Here is a 13,270-nt window from a genome sequence, read left to right as displayed (position 1 = left end):
CATATTTACTTGATTTCATTTTCAGTTTTCTCGCAATAAATGGTCCATTATAAATGTGATGTGCATGATTTTATTGTAACGTGGATATCCATGATAGCACAGTAAAACCGCGCTAACAGGTCTTTCACAGCAATCCTCTGCAGAAGGCTCACTAAAATGTAATGATTTTCCAAATCCACTGGCCAACTTGTGTTGCAATATCTGCTGCAATATTCTTATATTTGACCTACATCAACAAATTGTATGTATAAAAACATATCGACTGCGGATGAGCAACACTTAAGTATGCTGGAGAACACAGTGACTGTTCGATGAGTCATTTCAAATTTTGAAAGAAAAGCAGTGCCATTTTTTTTTAAGATTAGCTCTCATTTAGATAAATAAAGAGTTGAAAATGCAAATAGATCATATATGTGGTACAATATAGTCAAGTATGCATTACCATTGATTTGTTCAAAGTTACTGATGAACTATTTGCGACTTAAATTTTTGGAGAATATTGGCAATAAATATTATTTTAAACAAGTATATATCATATTTTAATGGGATTTTCTTACTTTTGAGGCTGTCAACCAATAATTTAGATTCATTAGAAGTCATCAGCAATCAATGATATCCAATAATAGATTGGGTAAATGTTTCATGAGGTCACGTGTGTTAAAACCACAAATAATAAGCATTTTGCCTTGTCCATTCAACCCTTAGCCCCATATAGTTCAGAATAGAGAGGTTTTACTGTAATTAAATTATCAAGATGTAATGATAAAAATCCATTTCATACAACAATTTCTCTCTTTTGATACTATTCAAATAGATGCTAGCCAATTGGAAATTAGAGTGTAAAGCCATTGTATAATTAGCGGTGTGATGTTTTGAATTGCATTTAGGCTCTCATGACATCAACTGTATGAGGGACATGCGTGATGCATTGGGTGCCCTGGGACCTGCTGATGGTCTCAACCCAGAGCTGAACAATTTGACTTGCTCCCTGACTATCGCTTCTGCTGGCGATGTTGTGTTTCTCACTTCCGATGGAGTGTCAGATAACTTTGATCCGGTTGTGGGGAAGTTTGCTATTCCTAAAGTTGAAGCAACAAATCCAATTGCTGGTTCATCTCCTTCTAAAGGTAAGAGAAAAATTTGCATGTCTAAAGTGATCTTCTTGCTTGAAGCGTTAAGAATAATTGTGACTGAAATAGGCATTTTCAAAAAAAAATATGTTTATCCCAACCTATAAACTAGACTTATGGTATAATAGGTATGAGTTTATGTATTTTTGAAAGTCTTAAAAAATACTTTGTGACCTGCTAGCACTTCAGGACATAAAAGTTTGGCTGGGGACCAAAAAAGCTTTAAAGTCCCATGCTATAATTAATAGTAATAATTTATATTATCTTTCCTCTTTTGATGTAGTCTATTGAGTTCATGTTTCAATGAATTATGACTTGCAAATTATATAGAACTTTCCAACGCTTCATAAAACAATTGCATATTTATTATGAAATACATGCGACTGAATGTATAGTATGAAACCAATGTAACCGAAGGGAAATCTGTTGTTCCTGTGTACATTAAAATTAATTATTATTTTATTTGATCTCTAACTATTTATTTATCTATTAGAAAGTGTTACAAGCTGGCAGTTTGCGTGGTGGTAACAATGTTGAACTGTGGATCCCTTGGTGCCTTTCATAGAGAGTAGGCTAATCCCGATGCCGGGTTTCTCTATACCCTTCATCCATCCATAATGGTACAAATGACCCCATCTGTCAGTTTCCTCCCCGCATAACTACTATTACTAACTTAAATACAAAGCCACTAGTTTCAGCTTCAAGAAATATATTAACAAGAGTAAAAAGATTTGGTTGACAGCCAGTGAAAAAATGAAATCCAATTATGAAATTTCTCAACATAAATCCACGGTTAAATTAATAAATTAGCACACATTTTAATGCAGGTTGATATTAAATATTGAAATGCTGGTGCTATATGCAGAAGCCTGTTTTATTAAATAATGTGATAGGTGGGATATCATGGGTTGTCAATAGATTTTTAAACAAGTAAAACACCTGAAAAATATAGCTGCCAGCTTCCTTTGTGTGCCTGTTTGAGAATGTTAATTAACATGAAATGAAGCCTTTTTATTTTATGGCTATATATTTTTCACCTCTGACCATTTTCCATTTTTTGCTTGTAATAGCTATTGGAGCTAAACCAGATGGTATGAAGAGGACCAACAGGGGAGGTTCCCGAGGCCACGGAGAGGGCTCCATTCCTACATCAAAGTCCACGGGGAATGTGGTTGGGGAGACAGGCCCTGGTCGGCCCAAACTCCCGATGGTGGAGGCCCACCAGAGGCATGCACTCACCCTCCTACGCATGGAGGATCTTCTCGTGAATGGGGTCTCAGGCGAGGGCACACCAGACGAGGGGCCAGATGCTGTCGACTTGTGCCACCGTTTGGTGGACTTTGCAACTCGTCTTACCGCAGCCAAGCGGCACATTCTTGAGGACCCGGAGCTTTACATGGATGAAGGGGATGGCTCATCCAGTGTGCCGTTAGGGAGAGCAGAGCAGCGTGGCCGTCGGAGAAAGGTATGCGAGAGGCTGGCATCGGTTCCAGGGAAGTTGGATCATGCCTCCGTTGTGGCATATGTGGTCGGGGAGTATCTTGAGGATGATGAGGTGGTGGTAGAAGGTTGCTCCAGCAGTGGACAGGGGGACAATGGGGAAGAGTCCCACCGGGGTAAGGCAGCGGCATCTGGCAAGGGTGAGGCAGTGGGTGGAAGGAGAAACATGCAAGGTCCGAGTGGTGACCCAAAGAGGAATCACAGGAGGGAGGATAGAGACATTGGGAGTAAGCCGTCAAGTAAGTTAATAGGTGAACAGAATGAGGGTTGTGTTGCGGATGAAAGGAAGAGTGAGGTTGAGGTGAATGGAGAGACCAGCAGAGCGGTTGCATCCAAAGTAGAAGAAAAGTCAGCTGATGCAGAGGAACCCAAGGAAGCAGAGCTGTTTGAAACTGGTCTCTGACCCGTGGGTCTATCATCCTACATAGTGAGTACAGTGGAGGAATGAATGAATGAATTACTGCCCTTGAAATAATTATTTTTATGTAGAATGGAAAGAAAAAACCTATTGTGGTTTCTAGCTTCAGCTCTATAAATTGTAGAGCCTTATTTTTATTCTCATAGCTTCAAAAATACCTCCAGTATTAATTGTGTCTTCTATGGATGCAGGATGCTGGAGCTACTGTTAAAAACTTGCTTGCAACCAAGGCAAAGGTTGTAACTTTGGTAACTGATCTCTTTGTGACATGCTACTTTACATCCTTTTGTCATTTATCAATGGATTTCTTTCATATCTGTATGCAATCAGTGTCATTATAAGTTCGATTTTCTTGCATGGAGTGTTGTGTACAATATTGTGCAGAACTTGGCTCAATTGTTTCATGTTAGTGCTATTTTTTTATGTTCCAATGTGGTTTGGGATTATAGCACATTTTATACATGGGGCCCAATTTAGTTAAATCATTTCTTGGGCTCACTATCTTTTATTTATTTTGCTCGTACCTAATGTGTTCAAGTTTTATGATGTTTTAGAGAATTTTATCATTAATTTTTTAAAAAGAATTTTTACTTTTGAGGTTTAGGCCCTCTTTAATTAGCTTTATATCCATTCGAATGAACCATAGAAAGTTAGAAAGGTTTTCGCCAAATGTCTCAGTTTCTCAAAGCTTTTGAAACTAATTTTGGAGAGATAATCTGCAAACCTGGTTGTTGGCAGTTATTTTGTGTGACTTGGAATTGTTGTTGTCTATTTATTCATAGAAGTTTGATATAAGGTTAAATAAACCATGTAAATGGGCCCGAAAATGTTCTCAAATCAAATATAAATTATAATTGATTTTGTAATTCTATTGGGACTGTGACTTGAATTACTACTCTTAATCATCGAACAGTGAATTGACCTGTGATGCTGACCTATATCCAGTGTGCACCACTAAAATAGTTTACCAAAACTGATAAAACTAAAGCAACTTCACGCTGGATTTTTGTTTTTCACTGTTAGACTCTTTATGTTTGTCTGTTATAACTTTCAGAAAACAATCTCCTCCGGTGGTTAAATTCTTCAACTACTCTGTTAAATATTAGTCAGTAGTCAGTTATGCTATTCTAAATATCTTCTATTTGTGAAATTGTGCCACATATTTAATGATATAATCATTGCTTAAGTTTTTCAGACTCATGCAACTCTCCTCAAAATATGCTGATTATACTTGAAAGTTCTTGTTGTCTTTGGCTGCTTTTGATGCTTTTCGAACTATTTTGTTAGTGTAGTCAGCATTTTTACTAGTTCTATAATTTATGTGATGGATTTTATTTGAAAACTATTAAAGAATATGTTAGCTTTCCAAGAATCCAGGAACCTCCTTTTATGATGGTATACGTTTTGTTGTATCACTCAATCACAAAATGTTTTAGGCTTCAAATTCCATTTTTTGGCCCTTGTTTGATGAAAAAAGGACTTTAAGAAACCTTGCCTTCCTTCAAGACAAAGTACTCAACTAGAGGAAGAGGTCTTCTTCCTGATGGCCTGTTAGTTGGTGGAGTTGTTTTGGAGATGGAGGATTATATTGAGTATGTAACTTACTTGATGGTGCATTATATTATTAATCCATGAATGAGTAAAATTTCATTGCACATGCATTTAAAAGGAGTGATATCATTTTGTGGGTAGTATAAATTGTGCAGAAAACTGTTGCAATTCTGAAGATTGTTTGATTTTAAGTTTGCATAGTTATGATTAGGGACCCTGATAAAATGAGGTACATTAGGAATGTCATTTTTGCACCAATCAAACCTTTCAAATTATTTCATCTTAGATTTTTTTCTCTAGCTTCAGTATAAAAATGAAATGAAAAGGATATATATTGCTGGAAATAAAAAATGAAGTACTGAAATTAGCTAGGGTAATCTGCATTTGGCAAAAATTATAATTGCTGTTTCTATATGATGATGCTACATTATTAGAAATCTTGATAAGTATGGAGAATAAAGTTGGCCTAGTTGAGCATGAATAATTTGCATGAATAATGATTGATTAGCGATTAAGAATGGGGTAGAAATAAGGGAGAAGAGGAAGGCTGAGAAATCCAGTGTTCACCTGCTCTCAAGAATACTTTAATTAAAATTCTGATAATTTCTGCTTATGAAGTGGATGGACTTGATGTACTTTCTCAACATGATACAAGTGTGACCCTTGCCATGTAAGGTCAAATTTATGACACGGATTTAATTACAGACTTTGAATGATGTTTGTGATGTTCTCAAATTTCTAGTAATCATTCCAAACCATCAATGTTTCTTACCTTCATGTACATCGTGCAGTGAGAAAAGCAATTGGGATTTATTTTAGTTGTATTATTTTTTCTGGCAGTTATGATTGGATTATATTTAGACCATCGTTTTTCCCATTATGTTCTCTATTGTAGGTTTGGATGTTCATTTTAATTATATCCCATATTCCAGGAAAACAATTGCCAGAGATCTTTTTAGCAAATATGAAGTTATGCTCTTGGTAAATATCATCTTCCTTTTTTTGAAATTGGAAGTCATTGCATTTTATAAGGTTCTGGGGACATTATTTAACTATTCAACTTGGAAAAAATCCAATTTGTGACCGCATAACATCTGTAATGGATGCATAATTAGAATTTGCTGTTTACTATTTGTATTATAATCATCCTGTTTATGAAATTTAATTTGGTTCAGGGTTTCATTGGGTTTTATCGATCTTCACTTATCCAAGCTATATGAGACCTTAAATTTCAGTTGACCTCTTAAGCTGTCATTCTACTAAGACTACACCAATCAATGCGGCACTAATTTCGTCCCCATGTTTCACCTTAACCTTGTTTCTCTGTGAATCTTTAAAAGTGTTCTCTGTGGATGCTCTGAAGAATGTTAGTTGGAATTGCTCTCGTGAGGGAGGGGAGGCGATTTCTGCATATCTGTCCTGCCATAAAATGTGTTCCTGTGTGCCCCACTTCAGAACTAACTGTATTCTAGATTTGTCTTTTGCATTTTAAAATTTTTTATTTATTAATTGAACCATACAAAGTTGTTATCATTTCTGTTAAATAGATTAAATTATTTTTTGTTGAAAGAGCAAAATTTCTGAATGCTCTTGTGATTACTTAATGCTTTTAACGAACTTTTAACATTTCAAGTAACTTTCAGTATTATGAAATCACTAAGACATAAATGACACAAAATTTATTTTTATACATTTTCTGGTGCTGGCATATCATCTCTTTCTGCATTGAATCTTTGATGGTTACCTTAATTAACTAAATCGATTCAATTTTGTTATGTTTAAATATGAAATGAAATGCTGAATTTCTGAATTGAGCTCTTATCCATGAATGTTTTAAAATAAGATTGAGTAGTTTCTTTTCCGAAAAACATCTTACACGAATAGAATGGGCGAATAAGTGTGGTATTTGGTGTTTGCGGTTAGCCCTGTAGCCAATTTTTGTGAACGATCAAATGAATGAGTTAGTGATCAATTTTGATGGGCATCTATGCAGTTAATAGTCCTGTTTCACAAGAATGCGTCTGATCTTCAGTTGAAAAGACCTCTTTCAAAAAGTGGAATAAAATTCAGTGGTGTGGATCTGAGGAATACTCAAGGGTGCATATCAAATTCACATAACTGAATTGTATATCACTCTGTGCAAAACATATTCACCTAATGTTTTGTGCATATGTGTACTATATTCATGTCAATGCCCAGAATATGCTTGGATTAACTCAATATTTCCTTTGTTGCAATCCCCATCAGAGTGATAAAAAAAGGCAGCTCAATATGATCAAATTTTGTTATGGTAAAACTGAGATTACCATGAATTTTTAATTATATATCTTCTATTTTAACTTGCTATTAAGTAATGATGACTGCAACAGAATATTTGTTAGTGCAGTTAATTATGTAGGGGTTATGACAATTGGTTGGAAAATTTGCAGACCGAAGCTCAGCATGATCCCTGCAAGTGGCTAATGTTTCAGTACTTTTATGCATAGGAATTTTACATAGGAATGCACATTTAATTTTCCCTCCATATTCACAATAGGTACTCTCATTGAATACCATTTTTAATGTATATTTCATAATTTGTTTTTATGCAAAAAACCTATGGTGACTGAATTTCATAAGAAAGGTAAATGCCTGTAAATCTTGGACTTACTGTAGTTTTTAATTAAAAAAAATTAAACTAGCACAAAAAGACAGCTCTGGTCTCATGCTGTGGATCGTATGTGACCAAATCTCTGAGTGATCTTCCATTGTGATCAAACTTAGTTTTGGCTATTTTTTCTTATTTCTCTTTTGCAAATATGAGAAACATGCATTCAGAGGAACTCCTTATCATTGTTTTCATCTTTTTAAACTAAATGGTGGGATCATTAATACGTTCCCTGCAAGCCTTCTAACCTCTTTAGCACATTCCTTCCTTCAGGACGTGGTCCCAACCCATTTAAGTAATTATGGTCAGCATGCTTTGATTATGTCATTTGTACATTTGATGAAAGATTAAAATAAAATTGATGTGCTGGAACATTATATAAAAAAATGGATTTCGCATGTATGCATGAATTGTTCTGCAAAGTTATTTAAGGATTGATATTGAAGGCATAATTGCACATTCAATAAATTTATTTCGTAAGATTGATAAAATATTTTTTTTTGATCACCAACAAGCTAGGAAATGAGCTCTAATAATTTACTACACAAGAAATGAATTTGCCCCAAGTTATGCTACCCATAGTACCACTGCGACTTGCTATAGAATATTAAACCTGGTTTTACTGATTAGTGTGGTCAATTCTGGGTCCCTTTAATTCATATCATGTTGTTTAACTAGAGACCACTGTATACAAATGGTGCGAACAATTGGCCTGTAGGGCCCAATCATTGGTAAACATAACAGTTCCAGGCTTAACTTTGTGGAATTCCTTCATTATGAGGGTAAAAAAAACTGTACACTTCCACAATAAAGATTTAATATTTCATGACCATGGTTTTGATGCTGCACATCATCAAAACCATGGTCGTGAGATATTAAATCTTTATTGTGGAAGTGTAAAGTTTCTTTTTAACCCTCAATCATTGGTAGTTTACCTCTTGCTACTTTGCGTCAAGAGTCCATTGCATAATTAGCATTTTTATCGTGTGATACTTTTACTCTTCAATTTTTGTAAGATCAGCTGCTGTTATCTCGAAAACAATTTTTGCCCTCAATAATAACATTATGCAAATCAAAATCCTTTCTTAATGATCATAGTGGCTAAAGTTAATTTTTGCTCCTAAGAGAAATCTTACATTTGGTACAATTATGTTGAAGCATTTAATGCTTATTGTTGGAGATACTTAACAATGAATGTCATCCCTATCTCATGCACTACTTTAACAATGAAAAAGTAAGAAAAAGGAATTGAGGATAAAATATGAAAAGACTTTGAGTTGATAGTACATCACATTTTCAATCACTTGAGCTATTTACTCAGCAATAAGTTAAACTGCAAGTTACAGTTTTTGGATTTCAGTTGTGAATCTGTCTCAGTATGGCATTGTAGTGGTTATCACCATGGTGTTCTATTAGATGCATTCCCTAATTTTTATTTATTGCTCGATTTAATGGTTCTATCAACTAAGGGATTTTTATTGTCTAAACTATTGTCTAGTTTCTGAATTAAAGGTGTATAAAATTGAAGTGCCTCTTGGTAAAAGGAGTTAAGTTATCCACGTCAAATCATGGACATGCTCTATGCTGTGGCCCTTAAGGTTAGCAATCAATCCATTTCATGAAGTTGGGAGTATGTCTAATCAAATGTAGTTTTGTTCACAATCAAATGATACTGCTATGTATAAAATATTGCTAACCATTTCCATTGTAAAATTGAAAATTTTCATTATTTCTGTTCATGATTAAATGATCTTCGGGAGCCTTTAGAATTCTAGGAAATTACTCATCGTGTATATCATATCAGTTTTTAACCCTACGATAATTTCACATATCAAATTCATTCCACTCTTAAAAAGAAATGTTATTCTTCCTCCCTTTTTCATTCAATTGCTATAATATTGATTTCCAAACTGTGTAAGCTAGTGAGAGACTGAAATTTTATGTTACTCCAAGAGTAAAGGAGGAAGTAATGAAATACATACAATTTTTGGAGGAAACATTCACCTAATGTTACTTTTATAATTAGATTTTCTTAAACTTCTGTATAAATTTATTTGAGCTGTCAGTGCTCTGGTATTGGACGTTTTCAGATGAATCTTGATTGCAAAAGAGATGAGATGTTACCTCTTTACCTCTGCCAGAGTAGTCACTCAAAATTTTTGCAAAACTCTATTTCCATGAAATGCTAATTTATTATTTTAACTTGGTGCACAGATGATGGCAGTGCATTTCCATTATTTTCATTTATGAGGTAGAAGAAGAACCTAGTGCCAAATATTGATACTTTATGTCGAAATAAATAATGACCTCCTTTCAAGATGTTGCTCCGTAAAATCAAAAAGTTATTCCAGTGAGCTATTCCCTAATGCTAGGAAACTAGCCGTTGATAGGATTGCAGGCTTGTTTTTCATGGCATTATATTAGTGAAATGCTTGCTTATTATTTGAAATGAAGTGCTGTGTGAAAAGTAAAATTGAAAAGTAAATGCAAAAGGTATTACTTTAAGTGTCTTAGGATGAAATCTTAAGATATTTAACACCGTAGACTCCTTGGTAAATAGTTATATATAATTAGCATAAACTTTTTTGGCTCATACTGACACCCAAGTAACTTGGATATGGAAGAGATATGTATGTACTTAACCGTCCATTGATGTGATAGATTACTTGTTTTACTTTTTGCACATTATTACCCAATTAATGGTTGTGGTATTATTTTAGAGATCACTGCATTTTAAGTCATCTATAAAATGCAATGGCTTTTTTGCTCAAGTTAATGTCTAATGCTAGTTTTTAGATATTAGTTTTATTTTAAATTGTCTTTTTGCTTGGGATGGGACAGGAACACAATAAAATAATGGCATTAAAGGTGTAAATGCATTTATAGCACCTGAAATTTGTTTAATAATGTTACTTGTATTTTTATGTAGGCGCTTAAATAGTTATTTTAAGGTTATTTCAAGAAACAGAAATTCATACTTGCAAATCTCAGCTTAGTGTGATGGCAACCATGGTTCATTTTCATGCTTATGGTGTGCATTCGTATACATGAGATGGTTTTATTTTAAATTATGATCTTGGTCTAATATTTGAGACTAGATGACAGATAGAGAGCCAATCATATGCAGTTAAAATTCAGCTAATACTGGCACTGTGATTCTTTTCACAATTCCTCATCCCCCTGAAATACTAACTGCTAATTACTCACCTTAGGCTCATTCCAGACAGGATCAGTTGCATTCAGCAATGTGCAATTTCAATTCCAGCTAATGGATAGTGTGTAGCTTTAGAAAAACATTTGTTTTTAAATGCAGTACGAATGGGACACATTGTATAAAATTAGTGTTTCTCTATCTATAAAAAGTATATTTATTATTCTTATTGTTTTAAACATCCACCTTGTGGGATACATCACAAAAAGACAGGGATAGTTGGTAACATTTTGTATCCCCTCATTAACCCGATGAAACTCAATTTTTTTGTACTGAAATACCAATTTCATTCCAATTTTTTTATGCATCTACTTCATGTTTCCTCTTTGTCCATATTGAATAAGCAAAATGAGTCTATTCCCGACTAATTGCATGAAAATATGCTGCATGCTGTAGAATGGATCTTGTCTGAATTTAGCCTAACCTTATCCACCCCAAAATAACTGTCACTATTTCAATGCTACTTTAAATAGAAATAATGAGATTGAGAGCGAGATTCTTATAGCTTGTTGGCACAGAATTTTACATGTCTTTTACTCACAAAAGAAAGAAGTCAAAAAGAATAAGTGGGAGTGATACAAAGTAGATGGTATTTTAAAGATAACCTGCTTTTTTCTCATTGACTATTGCAGTTAATTAGAAAATCTAAGAAAGGAATTTAGAGGGGAACTGATGATGTTTTAACAGTCAGATGGTCTTATGCACATTAAAGAGTTTAGGGGCCAATGAATTATACCTTTTCTTTCATAATGCCTTTCCCTTTGTGATAATCATATCCTGTTCTTTATAGAAAGACACACGGTTGACAATTCACATGCATTTTAGGTGGTGCATTCGAATTGCTTGCTTATGTACAAGCTAAGGAAAGGGAAAATTTTTCCCATGAAATAAAAATAAACTTAAGTGCAGACTAATATGCACAATTTGTGTAGTGAAATACCAACAGTAGTCAAGAGTTATCTGGATCAAAGCATCTGGAGTTCCAAATAATGTATTCTTTCATGTTTTGTGTATTTAACTAACTTCTAGACATCCGTATCCTAACATGGGCACCCAAACTGTTTTCTCTTTTGTCCTAGCTAAGTCACTCAAAATCTCCCCCCCCCCTATATCTAATGAAATTTGAAGAAAGTGCCTATAGAAGAGGCATTTGGCATGGCACAGTTAAAATGACCAATACTCCATTTTATGCACTGCTTGAAAAGAATGTGGAAGAAGGAAGTAGGGTTGCCTGCATCTCCAGGGTACTTTCAGTCAATATAGTAGTGAGTGGTTCCTTTTTTAAGCACTCTGTGCCTTGTTCAGAAAACATTAAAATGTGTACTAAATAGTAGAAGTAGCAGCTGTTGGATTAATGGTTTTCCAATAGTTACTATAATTTTGGACTAGGCATTTTTTAATAGAGTGCATTGTATCTCAACAGAAAATGATTTATTGGGGGCAGGTTTCAAAGCATTGCCACTTGAGGTATCTCACTCGATGGAAGACTATTTAGTGTTTTCCCACCTGCTCTCTGCTGACCAGTGGAGATTAATGTGACTTGACCAATCCTGAATAAAGCACATTTGGTTTTTTTTTACATGCAGTTTGTGACTGTGGAGAAAATTGTTTAAAATTTTTTTGGTGGATAAGGAAATTCTATTTTGCAAATGTGAACAATTTGTATACTTTTGAGTTGAGTCAGTGCTTGCTTGTTTGCTTAGTAATAATGCATACTTATTTTTAAATTTTCACGTCTTTTTCACCCAATAGTGTTCTTTCACTTTGAAAAGTATAAAGTTTATTGCATGATGAACGAAAGTTAACTGGTTTTACATGGTTTGGGAAGTAGAGTGGGTGAAATAAAGTTTGCTTTGGGTAATTGGAAAAAATTAATAGATATTGTATATATAAATACATTTTCTCCTTAGCTAACATTTCCGTTGTTTTATGTGCCTATGGGATTCAATTATGTCACAAAAATGAATAGCTATCAGATTTACGGATGGGCAAACCACTTGAGTTTAGATGGTATCTATCCCCATGCTGCAATTCTGGTGTGTTGCCTTGATTTAGTAGGTTTGTATGCTGTCAACAGAAATAACTTGAGCTGGATTAATTACTCTCAGTTTTAACATTCGACTCTCAACTGAAGAAATGGTTCCTAACTCATTAAAATTCAGAATTGGAATCATATACATAGTGAAGTGGATCAAATTTGGTTTTAATTAAAAGGTTCATCAATGCAGTTATTGTAATTATTTTGCACAAAAGTCATTGATGGATTTCACCATCTTTAAACATGTCATTTCACCCATTATTTGTTCACCTGAATGTTTTCAGACAATTTCTCATTCAAGGGTTTTTATGCTAGATTTCAACGTCATATTTTTTATCACATAGGGGTGCTGCAGTAATTGTTCCTATATGTAGAAACTATTAAAATATTTTTAAAATAAATGTCCTAAAATTCTTTTCTAATGATGCATTTATAACCTCTTTATAGCTACATTTATTTCTGGGCTATACTACTTTGAGGAGCTGTTAATACTGCCATTAATACTCTATCATAAATACATTTTTACCTGAATAATTTTGGGAAATATAATTTGATGAAGTGGTAGCGCTATATAATTGGGAAAAGATTTAGTATTTATTAGGAGCATGGCATTTGTCAGCTCAAAGTATGTTGAACCTGGGCTCATTGAAGTAGTAGCCTAGTATGCCTCGTCCCTCCTCAAAAATCTGGTTGTTAGCTACTTATTAGTTAAATAATTGCAAATTGCCATAGGAAGTATATTTTAATATCTTTTTTTCAAATATTTTCTAAGCTA

General features: G+C 34.1%; 1 protein-coding gene across 2 annotated transcripts in view; it reads left to right on the top strand.

Moving 5' to 3' along the window:
- LOC139695404 (PP2C-like domain-containing protein CG9801) overlaps nt 1-6,859 on the top strand; it is a 40,866-nt gene extending 34,007 nt beyond the window's left edge. For both annotated transcript variants that reach the window (XM_071594139.1, XM_071594140.1), the window contains exons 6-7: nt 888-1,127; nt 2,201-6,859. In XM_071594139.1, coding sequence (XP_071450240.1) covers nt 888-1,127; nt 2,201-3,033 — 1,073 coding nt within the window. In that variant the 3' untranslated portion in view covers nt 3,034-6,859. The remainder of the gene's footprint in view (nt 1-887; nt 1,128-2,200) is intronic.
- Nucleotides 6,860-13,270: the final 6,411 nt, after the last annotated feature.

Source organism: Hetaerina americana, unplaced genomic scaffold, assembly GCF_022747635.1.
Source record: "Hetaerina americana unplaced genomic scaffold, ioHetAmer1.1.p SCAF_6, whole genome shotgun sequence".
Classification (NCBI taxonomy): Eukaryota; Metazoa; Arthropoda; class Insecta; order Odonata; family Calopterygidae; genus Hetaerina; species Hetaerina americana.
This window is presented reverse-complemented; position numbering and strand designations above follow the sequence as displayed.